This window comes from Vicugna pacos, chromosome 12, assembly GCF_048564905.1.
Source record: "Vicugna pacos chromosome 12, VicPac4, whole genome shotgun sequence".
NCBI classification, from domain to species: Eukaryota; Metazoa; Chordata; class Mammalia; order Artiodactyla; family Camelidae; genus Vicugna; species Vicugna pacos.
Window position 1 is genome coordinate 46,433,149 of NC_132998.1, and position 21,899 is coordinate 46,455,047.

The window sequence follows — 21,899 nt, forward strand, 5'->3', positions numbered from 1 at the left end:
ACTGAGTTATCATAGATCCTTGAAATGTAATTTAACACATTCATGTATTTTTTAATGTTTCCTATAAATTGATAATTTCAGGTAGCGAAATGATGACATTCTGGTTCGATATTTTTTGGCAGGGTATTTTGTTCCTCCATCAGGAAGTCCATGATGTCTGGTTGATTTTAATTGATTGCCCAGTAACATTTAATAATAGTAAAATAAAAGCTCACAGTCTTAGCACCTTAACATAGTGACTCTTATTACTTAAAATGATCTCATCTTTTAAGTAACATATGTATATAATGTATTAAGAGTTTCATAGGCAAAACTGTTTATTATGTAATACTTATTTTTTACCAATTTTATTAGACCAGCTCTCCCTGCAAAAGTCCACTTTCTGAAGTCATAACACTTAACCAGCATTATAAGGATTCTTCGTGAGATCCATACTGGCAATACTCATCTTTTTAAGTTGAACTTGCATTCAGTTGTATTCTAATCAGCCATCAACAAAGTCTCCTTTCCTTTCACAGCCACATGTTTAATCCTGTATCAGACAAGATACAAAAGAACCAAGGGCTCTGTCAAAGAAAGGTAGTGTGTAGTTAGGCAAGTTTTTGCTCTTTTAATTTAATAAGTTCCCCCTTTTTTTATTTTTCGTTTTTTTAGTTAATTCTTTTCAGGACCTCTGAGCCTCCCTACTTTGTGAATTTCCAGTTCCTGTGTTCTCCCATGAAACTGCAGTGTATGAACACAGTCAGTTCATAATGTGACGTTCATACATTTATATTAATAAATAATACTAGCAGTAGCAGAACTGATTTCTCCTTAGTAACTTCATGTATTATTTTCGCTAGGTATACGTGACAGCTTGTACCAAGATTCCCTGTAATCCTTAGGACAATTCTGTTGAGTTTTTATTTCTTCTTTATGGGTGAGGAAACTATGGCTCAATAACTTTTTAAATAAATTTACCCTAAGTCACATTGCTGAAAATAGCTATACCAGTCTGAAATGGGATGATCTAGTTTTAAAGCCTTCCGTATGTTTATACTGAGCCTGAGTCAGACACGTTTGAGTGCAAGTTTCCCTTTTCATTGAATCCTTTGAGGTTTGTTGAGCCTTCTAGTAGAATGTTCCCGTTGTCTGGGGTCTAGGCTTTTAGCCTGCTGACACCTTCATTTTCTATTTGGTGTGCTGTAAACTCCCAAGAAATTTCTAGACGGATGAACTACCTAAACATAATAGGACTGTGGCATAAATCTTGCCAAGCTTATAGAATATAGCTCTTCTTACTTAAGATAATGAGTTTCCTATTTTTGCTGCCTCCTTATAGCTGAGCAGCTGAACAGTACCTAAACTGACTATTAAAGAGTATGTGGTACCATTACAATATAAAATTGAGTATCTTCTTTTTCATTCTAAGCCTCCAGCTTCCTCATTCCCAATATGACTGTGTTTCCTAAATCAGATTGTTAGGTAGATGGTCTTTCTTCACCGTATATACTAACATACTTAGATTGTACCATACGGACAAAAGAGGCTTCCAAATAGGGTAGAAAATGTCCCACTTAAAAACCAGTTTTCCTTTTGATCCATTTCCTGTTAGGTTTTTCTCAAGGGTCATTTTAAATTAGAAAACCCTAACGTATTTAAATATTAACCGTTTGAAATTTATCCTTACTTTTCTAAAATAAGTTGATAATCTGTTTTAGAGTGATGAAAATGAACAAGAACAACAATCAGATACAGAAGAGGGATCCAATAAGAAAGAAACTCAGGTAAATAACATTAATTTTTGTATTTAGAAGTATTCGTATTTTTTAAAGTTTACTTTTTACTTGTGTTTATATTTATTGATGCAAGACAGTTACTGCCCACTATACGTGTATGCTGGGGATAGACCATCAGTGATTTTCTGGGATCATGGCTGAAGGGACTGGGAAGGGGCACAAAGCGTATTTTAGAGACATTGGAAATGTTCTGAGTCTTCATTGTAGAGGTTGTATTTTGGATATACACAGCTGTCAAAACTCATCAAATTGTATACTCTAAATGGATGTGGCTTATTATATGTATAGTAAACTTTGAAGTTGAAAAGAAATAAGAAAAAAGAGAATACAGGTTTCCACTGGTATCCAAAAGTAGAATGTTCCCATGAGATCTATTGTAAGCCAGGTAAAGTGAAGAAGGAATTACCTTAAGATACATTTTGCTAATGGATGCAAGAGATAAATTAAGATAAATCACAATGCTCAAGGACAAGTTCAAAACTACGGCAGCCTGATGCTGAAATGCTGAGTGTAGGAGCTTGGCAGTGTGCTTCCCTTGCTGCCCAGGGTGTGCCGCCTCTGTGATGGCTCGCTGCGAAACAGATGCTAAATGCTATCATTACTTTTCAACTTTTTCGTAAAAGCAAAATGGTACAAAGTGAACTTTTGATAAGCAGGGGCTACCTATAATACTGCTGACCAAAGAAAAGTACGTAAAGGATATCCAGAAGTAATGCATACATTACTAGACCCAGATTTTAGTTTTGTAAATGGCAAAGTTTTGTTCTGGGGAAGATAATAGGTCTTTTTCACTTTCTTTACTTTTGTTTAAAAATTTACTGTCTCTAAAGGATTTATACATTAATTATTTCCCGGTAGTTTTCAGGAAAAAGGTTTTTTTCCCTTAGTACTGATGAAGAAACTAAGGCAAGTTTGAATGACTTAAGGTTGCATGGCTAGCAATGGTGAAAGTTTCTTCCCACTAGTTTCCCACCCCCCCTCTATTCTCTGCTCTTTGGCTGTGCAGAAGGCTGACATACTTTGAAGAGCTCCATTCACACAGGGGTGGACCTGTGCCACTTTAGTTAGTCCTCATGTTATAAACTCAGCACTGTCTAACCTGAAATGGCATTCTGGTCCTATCTTCATTTTGACTTGGTGTTCTAAATAAAGCTGTTAAAATTACTTTTAGTCACAAGGACCTACAATAATGTGAAGTGACCAGAAGTTGGTTCCTTGTGCTAGATGACTGTGGACATTACTCTTAAGGGCAGGTTTGCCTATTTTGACCCAATAGGTACTTTTATTTTATCTTTACGTGGCCAGACAGATTGAGGAATTAATTACTTCCAAGGCTAAATTATTTGCAGGGCTCAAGTTTTGTCACTTTTAAACCCTTTGCCTATCCGTACTCCCCCAATTCACCTATGTCTCTTTGTTTATTATATTCTGTAAACTTGTCCATCATCTTCTTTGCCCAGTGGTACATATGAACTCCCATCTTGCAAGGAAAAACAATGGACAGGTAAACAAGAACAAGGGAATTAGTAAACCATCTCCAGCTGACACTTCTCACTGCCATCATCACGCAGATCCCGTATCCCACCAAGCTGGGATAGGAGGGAAGAGATTTTTCTGGCTTCCAAAGTTGATTTTGGAACATATTAATATATGTTGTGTTTAGGTTTTACTGTTAAAATTATACACGAGATACATTAAGGTTGAGTAGAATATTGTTTCCAGGAAGAAAAATTTTCCTAGTTCCAAACAATTGAAACAGTTTGTTCATTTTAAATAGAGGATTGTTTAGATCTTGCTTTGTGCTAACATCTTTCAGTTACAAGTAACAGAAAATCCAGCTTAAACTGGATTAAACAAAGAGAATTTATTGTATTCCAGTTATATTACACAATCCACTAGGTCAGCTTCATCCTCAGGATGGTTTACCTCATAGGATTGGGATTATAATAACTAGTTTAGGCCAGACGAGGCCTCCCACTGAGACGTTGCAGCTGTTTTGCTATTAATGTGGGCTGCGTGACCGTCTCACCTAAACCTAATGACTGGTATACCATGAGGAAAAGAGAGAATGGAGGTTAAGACACTTAACGCACCCTGAAATCCTCCACAATAGACAAATAAAGTACTTCCACCCAGTAAGTGTGTTGCACTCTTATGAAACTTTGTAGCATTAGCCTTTATCTCTCTATGAAAAATATGAGCAGCACAATTCTTTGCTTTTTCTGAAATTGTATTATCATCACCTCAAAAGTGTGTTTGATAATAAAACTTATATTTGGTTTATAGAATCCAAGTTCACCACATTGAAAAATGGCTTTGTGGCATATACTTTTTTGCTTCAGAGAAAAGTAAATTATAATTTGCCAAAAAGTTGTTGAAATTTTTGAATTGTATACGAAGCTGCCTACAGGATATAAACTAAGAGAAAATTAAGGTAAAATTTGATCACAGAAAATTTGAATTAGTTTATCATAATACCATTCGTTATTCCTTAAGTAGTATTCCATTGGTTTGGTTATTATGATTTGCTTTCTTTAAATTACTGGATGGTAACTTTTACCATGCAAAGCACATTGGTAATAAATCAGGAATTTAAGTAAGACACCAAGGCAAGAAACCATAAAGAAAAGATTAACAGATTTGATTATTTAAACATGTAAAGTTAAACAGTGGCAAAAAAGAGACACTCATTAAAATTGAGACACATATTTGTTCAGTCAAAAGTAAATAATCTTAGCTCTCTTTCATATTATTTTAAAGATTAATATTTGTACTGTTTGAAAAACATAGTAAAAAATAAATGGAGGCAGAATCCATGAAATTTATAAATGTTACAAAAGAAGAAGTCTAAGTGGATGGCCAGTAAGCTTGAAATGTGTATTTAATCTCATTAATAAACCAAAGACATAACAAGTAATACAAAAGTGAAATTGCAAAGGTTAATAATGCCCAGGTTTGGCATGATTTAATATTGAAATAGGCATTTTCATACAAGACTTTGGGGCTATAATAGATTCATTTTCTTTGGAGATAAGTTTAGCAATACAAATCTGAAGACTTGTAAAAAAGTTCATGCCTTTTAGTTTAGCCTTTTTACTTCGAGAAATTTGTTCCCAGTGAAATGACTTCAGGGTGCAAAGACAAATATACTGAGTGTTAATAGCAGCATGGCTCTTAAAATATTGAAAACACCCTAAGTGTCTGTTAGATGAGAAGAGATTAAATAAAATAATTTGCATGGATAGATATTTTATGTATTTACGTAGATATGTATATAGAAAAGGTTAACAGTGGTTATCTAGGGGGGTTGAGAGATGGGGAATTATAGAGGAACTTTTTATACTGTGGTACTTACATTAGCTTATGGTACTGAATCAGAAAAATTTTAAAGGGTATTTTTACTTTGGAAAAAGAACTTTTAAACGCAGGGAGCAAGGACAGTATGCTAAGTGAAAAACTGGTCACAAAAAACAGTATATGATCTGTATGATTCCACTTATATGGGGTACCTGAAGTATTGAAATTCATGGAAACAGAAAATAGAATTGTGGTTTCCAGAAGCTGAGGGTCGGAGGATATGGAGAGTTCAGTTTTGCAAGATAAAAAAAGATGCTAGAGAGAGCTGTTGCACAACAATGTGAATCAAGTCAGCACTACTCGACTATACTCTTAAAAGTGGCTTAGATAGTATATTTCTTTGTTGTGTGTTTTTAGTATAATTTCTAAAATATAAAATATAACCAGTGATAGCACCATGATTTTTAAAGACAAAGAAATAGAATTTGAGTGATTTCTGTGACTGCCTGGAGTTCTTATTTATTCTTAAAATTTAAATCAGTGAACCAGAGTGCAGACTGTGAGGTGAGATAACAATATTTTCATTTGATACGTATACATTTTATTTCATGCATGGATATTTTCCTGAATTTGAATAAATAGTATCTTTTGTCTGTTTCATTGAGATATAGTAGACATATAAGATGTTAGTTTCACATGTATAAAATAGTTATTCAATGTTTGTATATTGTGAAATGATCAGTATAGTAAGACTAGTTAACATCCATCACCACACATAATTACAAATTTTTTTTGTGATAAGAACTTTAAAAATTTATTCTTAGCAGCATATGAATTTAAATATCTTGAAAATTGAGATTTAATATCAAATTATTAGTTTATTATAAAACTAAAGAATAAATCAATAAAGTAAAGCATTAATCAAAAAAATAGGAAGCAAGTACAGAATTGGTTTTGCAAAGGAAATTTAAATAGATTTTATTAACACATTTTTAGTCCAAATTAGACTTCAGACAGTCCCAAAGGATTTGAATAATTTCACAATGCATTCAAAGTTACATATAATGGGGGAGGGGGACTAAATTCAAGAGTATAACAAACTGTTTCTGAATAGTTACTTTATAGAAAATTATAGATTCAGAGAGTGTTTCAATAGAAAGAGAAAGAGCTAAAGAGGACCACCAAAAATAAATTAATCAATTCCAGTAAGACTATTTTATCCTATTAATCATTTCAGCATTTAGATAAGAAGTATTATTGGAATTTCAATACTTGCTTAAAAAATTAATCATAATTTATTATCACCTAATTACTAAACTTTGAAAGAATATACAGCTGGATTTCCAGAAAGTAAATTTTCAACAAAATATGTATATACTGTTGTATGTAAAATACTTTAAATATTCATTTGTTTGTCTCTCATGTTACTGCCTCAAAAATAGAAAAATGGGAAAAATAGTTGCATTAAAAGATATCACATAGTTAACTTGCGTATCTTAATGTAAATACGTTACTTTCTCCTGCTAAGTAGGTATAAGTTGTGGATATATGTCTTAGTTTCTCTTTTTTTTTTCCTTCTAATTAAAAAAAATAATGTGTGGTGGCATTTGTAGGAATTCACAAAAAGTGACTATAAATTGCAAAATGTAATTAATTTTATAGTATTAGGCATGTAGAAATATACAGTGACTATTCTAGAACTTCTTTCCAAGATCAGCCACATTAAAGTTAAAACATATAATAAATGTTAGTTTAATAGTGTGAAAACAGTTTTATGTTACATTTACTTGATTAATCAATGTTACTTTAATGAAAGCATAAAAATTTAGTTATGCCTTTGTTTTTCTCTCTTTATAGACGGATTCCATTTCTAGGTATGTTTTACTTTTTTTTTTTACTGACCTTTTTCTCATTTGTATTCTTTCTGAAAATATGTTGCTAGATACATATGAATTTTTAAGTTGATAGAATTATTTTAGTAATAAAAATCTATAGATGTTTAGATGACTTACTGTTACTAGCTTTCTTTGTCAGTTACTTTACTTCTAGTTCAGTAGTCACAGTAAGTCACTAAGAAGAAAGATTTTTCTCAAATCTGCAACAGTGATAAGTTTTCCTAAGCTTCCTAAGTTACTTCAGCATTGACCATCTCATTATTCACATCAGGAGCTGATGAAACCCAACAGAAATTTATTTCATTAGGCATTCAGGATCTTTTCTCTTATCCTTACTGTAGATCAAAGAAAACCAGTGAAGACACTTGTAAAAAGTGTCATGTAGCTCAAATTGTTCTTTTCAGGGAACCTCCACAATACCCTTGAATCTAGTTTCCATTCCTCTTCTCTTGCCCATCATTGTTAACAAAGCCTTGTAAAACCAAGAACAAATTTTTATATACTGATGTTGTATTAAATTGAAATGTGGGGACAGTAGCATTTATCAGAAAAGGTAATCCAAATTTAGAACCCGATAATAAGAGGATCCTCATCTTCAAATGCGTTATGTTCTTCTTGTTTAAGACAAACTTATTACTGTTGTCCCTTGGTGTCCCCGAGGGATTGGTTCCAGGAATTCTCCTCCCCCACAGATACCAAAATTCACAAATGCTGAAGTCCTTTCTTAAATTGGCATAGTACTGTCAATTTGGATAGACTGTAGTTCATCATCTAAAATGTTACTTGATTTTAAAATATAATTATATTGTATGCCACTTTAAAAAAGGAAAAATGGTATCAGTTAAACTAAAATACACCATTAACTGTAAGCCTTGTTCTGATTTCAGAAGTGTGAAAAAAATACACAGTTTAAAATAGTTGAAATAATTTATCATGATGTAAAACCAGTTTTTACTTTCAGATACAGAAATTTTGAATCCCTTTCTCAAATAATTGAAATTAGTATTAAAAATAACTTCCCAATTATTTATTATGTATCATGAAAGTTGATTAGATAGCAGATGAAGGAGAATGTTGCCTACTATTTTGGAGTATCAGTAATAGATGCTAAGACGTATGTTAACATAAGTGGTGAAAGCCTGTAATAAGGATTTTGACTCTAAACTCATCTTTTGAAGATATGAAACCAGTTCCACATCAGCTAGTGATCGGTATGATTCCTCACTGGGTCGGTCTGTATCTTACAGTTACTTAGAAGAAAGAAAACCTTACGGTAGCAGGCTAGAGAAGGATGATTCAACTGACTTTAAAAAGGTATTTGGGTTATTTAGTTATGCTTAATTTAAAATAATCTTTTTGTTGAGATATTTATGTTTGGATGTTACTCTTGGAAACTCGTAATTAAATCAGTTTCTTGAAATAACTTACTTTAATTTTCAGTTTTGGTCAATTAATGGTAAATAGAATATAGATAGCTGTTTGTTTGTTTTCTAAAGGAATGGGGCCAGGACTTTACTTCACATTTAAGTGTAGGCCAGTACTGTGATACTGTGATTGGGCTGAAAGAGGGAACAATGAGTAGATTTGGGGTAGGGGGATAGTGTGTGTGTGTGTGTGTGTGTGTGTGTGTGTGTGTGTGTGTGTGTGTGTGTGTGTGTGTGTGTGTGTGTGTGTGTGTGTGTGTGTGTGTGTGTGTGTGTGTGTGTGTGTGTGTGTGTGTGTGTGTGTGTGTGTGTGTGTGTGTGTGTGTGTGTGTGTGTGTGTGTGTGTCTCTTTTCCTGATCTATTTGTTAACAAGAAACAGCCAAATATGGCTTTTCCCAGGAGCTTGTCCCAGGTAACTGACTTGTGATAGTTCAGGTGCTATTAAGGATGAAGCATTGAACTAATTAAGAAATAAGTCCTAGAAATTCAACAATCTAGGATTCTGATGATTTTAATTCTTCATAGCATAAGCTTCAAATAAACCTAACAAAGTTTGTTGGATGACAAAGCCTGTGGTATTTGTACATGTCCCCAGATGTCTGGCATCTGTTTGAATTGTCCAGTTTCTTACAAGCCAAATCTACAAGAGAAGGAAGGTAGAGCATCAGTTTACATTAGGAATAAGATTCACTTATTCATTCAGTTAGGAGCTGAACACTGAACTGTGCTAAGTAGTGGACTTCTACTCATGGGCAATAGAGATGGAGGTACTGTCCCTGCTTTTATGAGCATCTTCCAGGTAGTAGGCAAACAGACATTATCATATAGTCATAATAATAAATGTTTAATTTAAAAATTGAAACAATTATCCTGAAGTAAACAAACCATTTTATAAAAGTGTGTAACAAAAGAAAGTGACAGGGCATAAGGATAGATCTCCTAAGGAAGTAAAATTTCAGCCAAGAACAGAAGGATGATTAGCAGTTAACTGGCAAAAATGGGAGAAAAAAGTGTTCCAGGTGGAGGGAACCGCAAGCAAGCACACAGACCAGCCTGGTGGTGGGAGTGTACGTGATGCATTGAAGCAATTAAATTTTCAGTGTGGCTGCTAGAGCCCAGGGGGTGATGGCCAGATGTGTAGGCTAGGACAGTGCCTTACGGGCTGTTTTAAGGATATCCTTATATGGAGAACATTGGGGCGCCATTCAGAGGTTTTTAGTGTATGGGGGTAAAGGAATGGTTGGTATATGAAAATTATGTAATTGTCCTTTTAAAAAGCTAACTCTTGCTGTTGTGTATAAAACAGTTTAGAAGGGAGGTCAGGAGAATAATTCTAGTAATAGAAATGTCTAGATAAGAGATGATTATAGTCATCTATGGTGGTAGTAATAGAGATGAGGGGCAAAGAAGTAGTAGATTCAAGTGTTACGAAATGTTCAAGAAATATTTCACTTTCCTTTAAAAATAATACAAGTATAACGATAAATGCAACTGTTAACTCCATCTCAGTCTCAGAAATTAAGGAGGAAATGGTAGGCTGAAAAGCTCACAGACTCCAAATAAAGATCACCCTGGCTCCTTAACTCCAGCTATAGTCGCTGTGCAGATATGTGGTCCTTCTTTATCAGATAACTGAATTTTTTTTTAATGGAAACTGTAAAGCCGGGATTTTTTCAGTGAAGTCATACATTTTAAATACTGAAAGTAGTATTTAAAGAGTTTTTGTGGGAGAAACACATCTGCATAACTAAAAAATTTTGCTTTGAAGCCATAAAGCATTAAAATATTTTAATGCATTCCTTAATAACTCATGTTATATTAATTTGTCGGTTTTAATATTGCAAAGTAATCAATGAGAAATTTTCTTAAAATAATAAGAAAGCAGAAAAGTAATTTGTTCTTCTTTCCTAATTTGTATAGCTTTATGAACAAATTCTAGCTGAAAATGAAAAGCTGAAAGCACAGCTACATGATACAAATATGGAACTGACAGATCTTAAATTACAATTGGAAAAGGCCACCCAGGTTTGTACCTTTTTCTCTTTGTTACTCTGAAAGTAATGGTTGTGATTTATCCTATCTAAAAGTTCCAGTGAAATGTTCTCTGGTGTTAGTTGTAGGCATAAGTTTGGTTACTGATAATAATTTGTTTGTTAGTAAGAAGGAATCAAGATAATACTGTTTACTGATAATTTACTTTTTTTAAGTAAATTAAAAATATAGACGTATAGCCTTACGGTGGAAAGTCAAAGTGTTTTTAAGCCTTTTAATACTTATGTTGTGGTACGTGAAGAATTTCAAATGCTTATTTCCAGCATACGAGATGTAGCAGGGCAATAAAAGCATCTGTATAGAATCTTCTTAAAGCCATAAAATTTCTTTGTGATTTTTATTTGTTATGAATGTTTCCTGTTTGGTCAAAAAAATTAATTTGATGTAATAATGCTAGAATAAGCCAGTTTAGTCATAACCTGTTTTATCTTCCTTCTGTGCAACAACCCAGCAGAGATAGTCTTAGACAAGAAAATTAGGATAGCCAAGCAGAACTCCCAGCCTTCCACATATGGTCCAGGATGTGTATGAGGCAAGTTTCCCAAGCTCTTTTTTCATAAAACAGTAGTTCTGGGAGATAGTAATTAGACACATTCCCTCCTCCTTCTCCTCCTTCCCTCATTCAAAACAAACAAACAAAAAGAGCTTCGTGATCCAAGAAACTTGGGAAATACTATATACTTTATCTTAGAGATATTACAGAGTTTATTTATATGTTAAAGGCTCTAAGGAGTCCTGTAATTTTTAAGGAAACAAACTTTTTTTCCTTTCTTTTGGGGGGGCATGGTTTATTATTTTTTTTGTACACTTCAGAAAAGTCCATACACACTTATATTGTCCCCCTACTACTATTAGGGAGTTAAAGAAACAAACTTCATTTTAACATGAGACTTTCTAACACAGACACATTTCTGCAGTAAACTCAGAATCTAGTTTGGAAACGCTGGTCTAAAATGGCATCTCCAGTTCTATAAATGAGACTGCATACTTTCGTTGGGCATTCTTCATTCTTTCACACTTCTCTTTTTCATAAATTTTGAAGTTAATTCTCTATGTTGAACTTACACTTGTTTGTTACCAGGTTCGTTTCTGTTGTTGTTAACTGCTATTACATTGTGAAGCAGTTCTCTGTGCACTGGAGCTATGCTAAAATTCCAGGTATCAAACTAACCTTATAAGGTTATGAAGACTCTAGATTTCATCAGTTAATGAGGGCTTACTGTCAAGATACACACAGAAGCATTGCAGAACAAGAACACATTTCATAGGTGTCATAAAAACTAGGAATGTCACACAAGTTTAAACTTGCTGATTTAACCCTTAGGCTTCCTGGTAAACTGGAATGTCATCATTCAAGTTGCATTAGTAGCTTAGTGAGCCTCCACACATAAAAATATTATAACTAGTTCTCTGAAAATAGTTTCAGCTCTAGAGATTTGGTCATAAATTTTCTATATAAAACTGTCCTCTGCTCCCTACTGTAGTGTTCTATCATTACAGCGGCTCATCTAAATCTGTATTTCCACTGCTTACTGCCTCCTCTGTTCCTCTGCTCTTCTGCCTACCCTGTTGTCATCTAATTCTTCCTATATGTTTCTCATTCAGACCTACAAGAGAGGGAAACTGATAGAATTAGCCAGTTATCGTCAGTGTGGAGCAGTCCTGTTAGTGCTGCGTGTTAGTCCCATTAGTGACCATTTCATACATAGGATACGGGGCAGCTATATATAGCAAGCTGCTTTGGGGTCAGGTACCAATTTCTGATCCCATTGACTGTGGCCAGAGAAATAAATCACTAGATTAAAGAGTATGACAACTTCTGCCTTAGCATGCCCAATATACTTAAGAATGGGAAGGGTACTTCAGAGTATGAGATACTGAGTAAGTATTCAAAGTTAATATCTTAGTTGGAAATACTATAAATATGTCATTTCAGAAATTTAGATTTAAATTTAATTTGTAAAACTGATAAACATTAAACTTTTGTTCAGCTTTATTTATCCTGAGCATTTAAGTCTACTGTGAATCCTTCAGCCTGATTTTTTTAAATATTACTTTCATAGCTATTCATGAGTTTTGAAATTGCATGGAATTGTTCCAAGGGATCTATCTTCCATTAGGAATTAATCTTGAAGTTTAGGTCTATTTGATAGTATTTAGCCAAGGACTGTAGAATCCTTGAGTCCTGCCTTAGCTCACCCACTCTCCTCCCTGTAGAGAATCCAAGGGAGGGAAATAAACTAACTTACTAGAAACCAGATGATGAATAATTAATCATTTTGTCAAATGTCAGCTCACCAGACTTAACTAATTGTTATTTTAAAAGCTTTAACTAGAATATTTACCAAAAATACTGACTAAAGTTATTTTACCTAAGAAATTGGCGGGTGAATTATAAAACTACTAAAAATCCCCAATAAAATGCTGACTTTTCATCTAAAATTTATTAATTTATATGTGTTGACATTGTTCCAGACATTTTTTATTTCGTACAGGTGCTTTTGACTATCTTTTTAACATTTTCCAGTCTTTTAAGCATTTTTACTATTGATTTGCACTTGCTCAAATGGCATATTATCCTTTGCTTTATTTTTCTAGCAATTAAAATATAAATTTAAATTTAGAAACATCAAAAGTGTATCAGAATTAGCTGAAAATATCATATTTGAAATTCTGAATTTGATTTCTAACAATAAGCAGTTGGGATACATAACTTATTTTTCCAGAAAGAGTTAGCACAAAAAAACATGAAATCATTTAAAACAGCAGATTAGATGGCCATGATTAGATCTCAAAATTGTATATACCACAACCATAAAAAAAAGAACTTTACTGGTTTTGTTGTGTGAACAAAGAGTCACACAGCCAGGTCCAAACTACATTGCAGTCAGGGTCCTGGAATCTGAGTATTCAGTTTAGCCACTCTTCCTGGTGGTATAGGAAAGGAGAGAGTTTGAGCATCAGAGGGGAAACTAGGGTGTTTTGGGCTTCGTTCCGCATTCTTACCCCCAGCTAAACTGTGAAGACGTGAGGAAAAGTGTTACAGAGACCGTAAGAGCTGTGGAGACCATTCTATATTCCTCTTCATTATTTCAATACAAATCCTGTTTTTTCTTTACTCCCACCTATGTGTTACTCCACCAGAACAGTGTGATTTCTTTGAATACCACAGAGGAGAGTTACTGTGGTCCTCCCCTTTTCCCCATCTCTGTTGCACTTACATCCCTTTTATATTTCTTACTACCTTGCAGAGACAAGAAAGATTTGCTGATAGGTCATTATTGGAAATGGAAAAAAGGGTAAGTGTCCATCTACTTGAATAAGTAATCATTTTCCCCCATTATTGTTTTGTATAAGCAATGGTAGATGTTTTGTTTTTGTTTTCTTTTTCTTCAGGATGCAAGTTTTAATTAGTTTAAGTTAATATTAATTTGATCATGAATGTTTTCTAGCTTATCTTCATAGAGTTCTATTGGAACTCTCTATATGTGAAATTTCATTGTTAAATAAAATTTAATTACCATGTATTCTTTTAATGGATAAAAAAAATCTTGCCTTGATTCTAAAATGTACACATTGTGATAGTGAATCTGATATTTTCTCTCCCTTTAATTTTCTGTGGCAGTATACTTAAAAAAATCATATATACATTTAGTTTAATTCCTTACAAAATTAAAATACTTCCATCTTGAAATAAGGTTTTTAAAGATCTGGGGACCAAAGTTTCTAATTCTTTTTAAATAATTAAATAATACTTAATTTTGAGTTTAAATATTTAACTTAAGTTGGCTATTTTAAACCAAAAAAAGATTACAAGAAAATCCTTTTACCATTTTATGTCTTTCTACAATTTTTTATGCAGCTATGATAGATTCACTCGTATTTTTCTCCATTTATTGTTATTACTGCTCAAGGATCTGGCAGTGGCCGTAGTTATAACTCCACAACTTTAGTCTGAGCAGTTGAAGATGTATAAATGATCCAAAGTTAAAGGAAAAGTGCTCTGAGTATCTGCAGTGCGAATGAGCAGCGGCTAGATTTGCAAGGTTTCAGCCAGAGAAGAAATTACATCCTGAGGAGCTATGATCTGTAGATCAAAGAATAAATAATCAAGAACAATTGGTATAAGAATTAATTTCTTCCATTCCATTTTAAAAATAGGCAATTTACCTTTTTGACCAAAAAAAGGGAGAGAAATGATAAAAATGCAGAATATATAAATAAACATAGTTAATGTCTGTGTCATTTTTTAAAATATAAGCTTATAATAACTACTAGTTCCATTATGATTTCATCAGATTTTAAAAATCATTGTTTTGGGCCATTTAAAAAACTATTGATCTTACTTGTAACTACTAAAATATTAGAATCACTTATTTTATTAAATTTAATGATTATTATTCCTTTCGCAATATAATTTACTGAATTTTATATCCAAGACACAAAAATAGTAATGTTTTCACTTCTCTATTATCCATACTAATGGTTGAGATGGAAGACATAGATAACCATATACTTGATCAAAATACTACTTGAGACACATTTTTAAGAATATTTAATTTTTCATATGAAAGTAATGTGTTTATCACAGAAATTTAGCAAAAGATAAAAATAAAATCTTCATAATCCTATCATGCAGAGATAAGTGATATTTTTATTTCTATCCTTTTTTTTTTCCCACCTAGGCTTTTGTACACACAATACTCACATGTTCTTACTCTGACATTCTCACCTGACCTCCATTTCCTACCTGTCAAATGCAGATAAATTACAAAGTAGCTAATCTACTTTCAGTTGAACAGACATTGGTAATCATAGTATTAATAATTGCTAACTTTTATTCATCACTCTCTTACATACCAAGCAGGCACTGGGCTAAGTACTTGATAATGCATTTTTTTTCTCTTAACCACATTTTTTAATGCTAATAAGTTTATTTGTCAAATGTGAGAAATTGCCTACAACTTAACAGTTGTCAGTTTGGGAACAAGGTGATTCATTATACTGTTCTTGTCTTGCTTTACCACTAAATAGTTAAAATCTCGAAAGCATGGAATAAAATTGGGGATGATGGGAGTTAACCTGTCAGTTGGAGGAAATATGCTGTTCCTGATATTTCACAATGTTACGAGGATCAGATATGGTACTATATGTCCTAGTATTTTGAGAAAAGCAATAGTTTTTATGAATTTGTCATGGCTGTACTATTAACTGGAAGAAAGGCCTGTTTATCAGAAATGACATTTTTGTCTGTGTAATAATGTTTAAATGCTAATAATAAAATAACACAGTATTTATAAGACCATGAGTAGGATTCCATCTATTTTGTAAAATCACATACCCAGAAAAAGTTAACATTTACAGTAAATGTATTGCTTTACTAAATATTAACATTAAGTATTAATCTGGGAAAGAATGTCTTGGAAATAGTTTCAGTGTGATTAAACTAAATTTAAATGATTTGTATCTGAAAGGTGACCGGCAAGAGTCAGTATCTTCTGGGCGGTATGACCTAACCAAAGTTTTACAGCACATTAATTACTGCTGCTTGCTTTTTGCGTAACACCCTAGAATGCTTATTATTTAAGGGAAAATAAAACTGTACACTGCAATAATGTATGTTGCCTTTGCCTGTCACTCTTTGAAACAAGGTAGTTTAAAATAAGTGCTACAGTTGCTTCTTCATTAGACTCACTGCATTAATGCTAACTACAGAGCTGCAGAGTCAATTGAATAATGACCAGTAAATACTGTGCGTGGACAAGATGGACTTCTCTTAGATCCTTTTGAAATTTTGAAGTACACATATTGTAGGCACGTATGCTCTTGCTTTTCTGCTTCTTATCACTATAGAATAATTGCATCTTTGTGGGGTTTTTTGTTTGTTTTCCCTTTTCTGTACAATCCTGTCTTGAGTATTGGTTTACTCTATCTCTAAGTTTTAATATGAACTGAAAAATAGTTTGAACATGTTATGTAGCATCTAACCGGAAAGTGAGAGCTGTAAACAAAGAGCTTATAGGAAGTAATAAAAATAATGATCTTCGTATTTACTTCTCTCAAATTTTGGAAAGCTTTTTACACATCACTGGCATCACATCTTTTTCTACACTGCTCCTGATTTGATTTTTTATTCTAGAATGTCACTGTTTCACATTTGAGAAAAAAATGTAAGGGTATAATAATTATATAATTAATACTAGTACCTTTTCAATTGATCTAGGAACGAAGAGCTCTAGAAAGAAGAATATCTGAAATGGAAGAAGAGCTCAAAGTAAGTAAACCATGCTGCTTTTGAACTCCAATTGTGTAGTGCTATTGTAGAGGCTGTGTTTGTACTATTCTCAAAGCTGCTTATGCAGTTTATGAATTATCTATATCCTGTGCTTCTCTTTATTCCTATATCCAGGTTTAGGTGAGCTAGAAGATTATTTAAAACTCAAATCTTTTGTTAATCAATTTTTATGGCACTTTTAATGTTCAGGTATAGAATAAGTTAGACAATAATTACTATAAGATTTGGGATTTCTTATTTATTCTTTACATTTCACATACTCTATTTCTTGGAAAGTAAATGGTGGAGGGGGGAATCACTATAAAAATGTTCTCCTTTGAAAATAAAGGACGTTAGAATAGTGGACAGTCGGAGGTATATTTTATTGAACTCTGCATTACCTGTGAAGATAACTTTGTTTTGAATATTGGAAGGAGTATTCTTTGCAGGGGAAAAAAAAACATAGTTAATTGATTACCTCTTATTATGTTGTCTTGCATAAAATATCTATCACGTTATGAATTAACGAACTAAATGCATGGGAAATTGTGCTCATAGAATTAGAATTTCAAGGTTTAAGTGTTTTTACCATTGAATTATTTGGTTTCTTGTTAGAACATTATTATTAAATGGCTTTGGAGAAAATTTTTTTGGATTTTGTTTGATAAGGAATTTTAGGGCTACATTGTTTATGTTTGTAAATTTCATGGAATATTCTTCTAAGATTCTTAATTTTTTTCTTCTTATATTTGTTACCTGTGATTCTTTATACTTTTATTGTACTTTTTTCCACTTTCTTATTTTTTATTTTCTATTTCTTTATGTTCTGATTCCTGCAGAATCTGCACCAAATAAAGCAAATTCAGACTCTGAGGGAGTTAAATGAGCGACTGCTGACTGAGAATAGGGCCTTGACAAGAGTGGTAGCCAAGCGCTCAGGGTTCTGTAGGCAACTGCAGTCTGTGAACCTATAATTTATAGTTTCATCATTTCTTCTTGGTAGAGCCAGGCAGGTGTTTTTGTGTTAGTAAGCGTGTCTTGAGCTCACTTTTACAAATTAATGCCATTGTGTCTGGAGCTTATCATATAACTGTTTAATTATGCATGGCTTCTCAGAATGTTAGAAAGTGCCACTAATTGTATTTTGCAACTGAGAAACTATGATAAACTGAGGGAATGATTTAACCATTTAAATAAAAGACTTGTCTGCACTGTTGCAAAACTTATGCACGTTTTTGGCTTTACAAATATTTTAGGGCTTAAAAATAGAGCTATTTAAAATTCTTTACTAGAGAGAAAGTGGAACATAAACAGTATAATATACTTAAAATGGAATCAACATATGTTGAAACTGAAGATTAAACTTGGAATATGTGTTTTTCAAAATAATGTCATCTTCCATCAGAACCATCTTAGTTAATATTCACTATTAATTGACCATCTTAGTTAATATTTTTTATTACAGAGGTAGCCTAATACATAAACTTAAGGTTACTGTATTTATATCCATACATCCTGAGCACAGGTCAGAATTGACTGGTATTGACTAGTTATATATAGAATTAAACTATTCTTAAAGATTTTGCTTAAGGTAGTTTTACTTTTATCTAATTCAGTAGTTTAGTACATTTTGAAAGCTAAGCAAAGAAAACTAAATATCTTGGAAAGTATGTTTTCATATCCAAAATATAAGCTATTCCATTTCCTAGCAAATCTGGCAGAGCACATATAATTTAAATCATTCTTAGTAGAAAATCCAGTTAACTTATATTTCCACCCCCTCCTTCAATTTGTCTGTAAAACAGAAAAATTGATTTGTTTTGAGAATGTGAGGGTATGTTTTTCTGGTTACTACAAATACTGGTTATTTTTTCTATGCTTGGATATTTTCATAAGTACAGACTTACTACTTTGACTTATAAATTACATTATCCTATTCTAATAATAGTAATAATTGCTTTGTTACTGTTTAATTGAGCACCTATCTTGAGTCAGAGTTTGTACTAGGTACTTAAACTTAGTGCAAGGTAAATCAGGAATTTTAATAATTTAGAACAAGTCTAACTCCTTCAAAACTTCCCTAAATAGTCTAGCTTTCTTGTGGAATAATAGTATGGTTTGAGGTCTGACATAAAGCAAAAGGCTTTAATTTAGGTGTGACAGAAACTCCCTTTAAAAGCCTATCCTAACAAAAACAGGCTTCATTTTTTTGGCTGCTCTAATATGGTGTGCTTGTGAGTCATACTGTCAAGTGATTTAGTACATTTCAATTGATAACTTTGGGAGAATAAACCTTTCATTTCATCATTTATTAAACTAATTAGCTTCACAGATTGGGTTTTGTTTTTGTTCTGTTTTTTTTTTTTTCTTTCTTTCTTCCTGATACATGTTTAGGCACTAGAAATACATATAACTGACAAAGCTTGTTCATGTGTCTTGTGGTAAAAGTATAACATTTATTAAGAGTAATATTTTTTCTTTTTATTGAATTAAAACCTTTTCTTCTATTTTTCCTCTCATAGATGTTACCAGACCTAAAAGCAGACAACCAGAGGCTAAAGGATGAAAATGGGGCCTTGATCAGAGTTATAAGCAAACTTTCCAAATGAAAAAGCAGCAAGTAATGGAATTGCACGTGTTAGTGACCCAGTGGACCATAAGTGACAGTCACTGGAAGCCTGGGAAGAATCCTTGGAGACTGTCACTTTGGATATCCTGCCAAATGCCCTCTTATCTAGGAGTTTTGTTTAATTTTCTGGGTTTTTTTTTTCTTTCTTTCTTTCTTTCTTTCTTTTTTTTTTTTTCTTTTTTTCTTTTTTCTTTTTTCCTTGTATCAAGACCATTGTTTCATGTTAATGCAGCTGCTGAGAAGATTTTTTTTAATGACTGAGAAAACTTGTTTACAGCTCCAGCATCTAAGGAAAGTGTTCAAGGCCAGATATGCCTCAGATATTTAACCAGTAAGCCTTAGTTGTACATAGATACTTTTGTGTCAACAAAAACTTTCAGCTCTCACAGAAGACAGTTATTCAGCATTTTTTGATGTGCCACAGTTTCCAGTTTTTCGATATTTAATTTTTTTTTTGCTTTACATCTAAGTTTGGGTTTGTATTTTTTCCTTCTAACTCTTCATGTGGCAGACTCTTGTATGTTCTCACACCCTTCTCATTTACAGAAAAGAACACTTGCTTTTCTGAGATCATTGTCATGTATTGGGCTAATGCTGTGTTGTCCCCCACCTGGAACTGAATTGCTTGGTGGAACATTTGCTTTCACTGTTTGTGCAATATGCATTTACTCCTTATATGAATGCTTTAACGTCGATTGAGATTAGATTCTTAAGTCCTATTTTCTGCCTTCATTGGTCACTTTTTTGTTTTTGTTTGTTTTTTATTATTGTAGTATAAGATGTTAGATTCTGTAATCTTCACATTCATTTTAGCAGGTACTGAGTGATACTGTATATATAAATAAGTGTATTGTTTTGATTTTTAGACCACCACATGGCATGCTTGACTATTTTCTTATTTCAACTGTCTGTTAACGCAAAGTAGGCTACTCCATGATAGTGTTAAAAACAAAGTTTGCTAACAATGTGATATAAAGACTTTTAAAGTAACACATTATGTGGAGCCCTATCTTTAAAAAAGTTTTCTACTGTAAAATGCTTTTACTTTTATTTGCAGTTTTCATTTGATAGTATTCAACCATAATTAAAGTTGCATAAGATAATTGCTTCACATTTCACGTACCTATATTTATCTGAGTGCTGTCTAAAACTGTTGTGCTAGCCAAAGTAATGCTATGAAGTCATTTGCAGACTTAACCATGAGTTAACGTTAAATGCACTGTTATTGCCATGTGAAGAGGCATTGACTTTGATACCACCATCATGTTCAGACCATTTTATACATTTCAGTGGCCTTTTTTAAAAAAAAAAAAAGCAAAACCAAGTACATAGTGAAGATGGCTTTTATTTGGACAAATAGCTTTTATATTTTCATTAAACCATGCAAAAAATACTCTCTATCTTACTGGCACATAACTGTCTCCTTAACCACTGAACAGTTCAGCCATTTGAATAAATTGTACATTGTAAAGCTTATAGTAGCTAATTGTATTATTGATTGTATTGTATACTATATTAAATGTGAATTTGTACCCCTTCATTTTAAAAGGTCATTGTGTTCTACTGCCTATTTTAGATTACTTTGGGGTTGGGAAAGGGTGTTTTGGTAAGCAGGATTTTAAGTCCTCTCTCTCTTGATTGGTTTTATGAAGATATAAGGTTATGCTCTTACTACCAAGCTCAGGATTCTTGATTTTTAAAGGTACAAGGATAGTTGTGGGAATTTTATTTTTGGTTATATTTGAACTGTATGAATGGTGGGTCTGACTATAGAGAATTTCCATGGTCTTATGTGGACGTAAAATATACAGATAATTGACCAGTTTGAGTGACTGCAACATGTTCTGGTGCCCAGCAGTTAGGCATGCTAAGGATTATATTTGTGAAGTTTGGATGCCTGTGAAGAATGATTAAATACGTGTTTCTAATATTTAGTGTTTTGTATTTAGGTTATTTATTCTTTGTATCTAAAACTGAACAGCTACTGTGCTATATTGATTTTATTGGTAGTATTGAGCAGACCTTGTTTCTGCATGAAACTAGTTGCAAAACCCACTATTTTGGAAATAAAAATGTATTTTGACATATACAAATAAAATGAATAAAACTATTTTAAATGTGTGAACTTTTACTGAAGACATTTAAAATTTTGTTCTGAGATACTTAAATTCTGCATGGGTGTTTTTTCACTAATTGCTTTACTTGGATTCTAATTGGAATAATTTTTGAAATTGTAATATTGTGGTAATTTGCACAACATTGTACGTGCACATCTGTAAATGCAACCTTAATTGCCATATTTATGCAATCTGTATACCAATTTGGACAAATGTTTATATATTTTACATAAAGCGGTCTGTATGCAGAATCTGAGAACTAGTTTTTTTATGATAATAAGTGGGTAAGAAATAATGGTAAGAGTGAGTTTCAAGATAGTAGCTTTGTAGCATGAGATCTCAGTTACCTAAACATTCTCTGGTTTCTATTCATTTACTTTTTTATTTTTAGAGGAATTCCTGGAGATTGAACCTAGGACCTCGTGCATGCTA

At 32.7% G+C, this 21,899-nt stretch overlaps 1 protein-coding gene across 5 annotated transcripts in view; it reads left to right on the forward strand.

The window, feature by feature from the left end:
- The window catches only part of PPP1R12A (protein phosphatase 1 regulatory subunit 12A), a 129,325-nt gene extending 107,854 nt beyond the window's left edge, over window positions 1–21,471 (forward strand). For 4 of the 5 annotated variants that reach the window (XM_072973334.1, XM_072973336.1, XM_015247969.3 and 1 more), the window contains 7 exons: window positions 1,701–1,766; window positions 6,933–6,949; window positions 8,149–8,284; window positions 10,316–10,420; window positions 13,699–13,746; window positions 16,671–16,721; window positions 19,244–21,471. In XM_072973334.1, coding sequence (XP_072829435.1) covers window positions 1,701–1,766; window positions 6,933–6,949; window positions 8,149–8,284; window positions 10,316–10,420; window positions 13,699–13,746; window positions 16,671–16,721; window positions 19,244–19,330 — 510 coding nt within the window. In that variant the 3' untranslated portion in view covers window positions 19,331–21,471. The remainder of the gene's footprint in view (window positions 1–1,700; window positions 1,767–6,932; window positions 6,950–8,148; window positions 8,285–10,315; window positions 10,421–13,698; window positions 13,747–16,670; window positions 16,722–19,243) is intronic. The other variant, XM_072973335.1, reaches the window with a different exon arrangement.
- The last annotated feature ends 428 nt before the right edge of the window (window positions 21,472–21,899 follow it).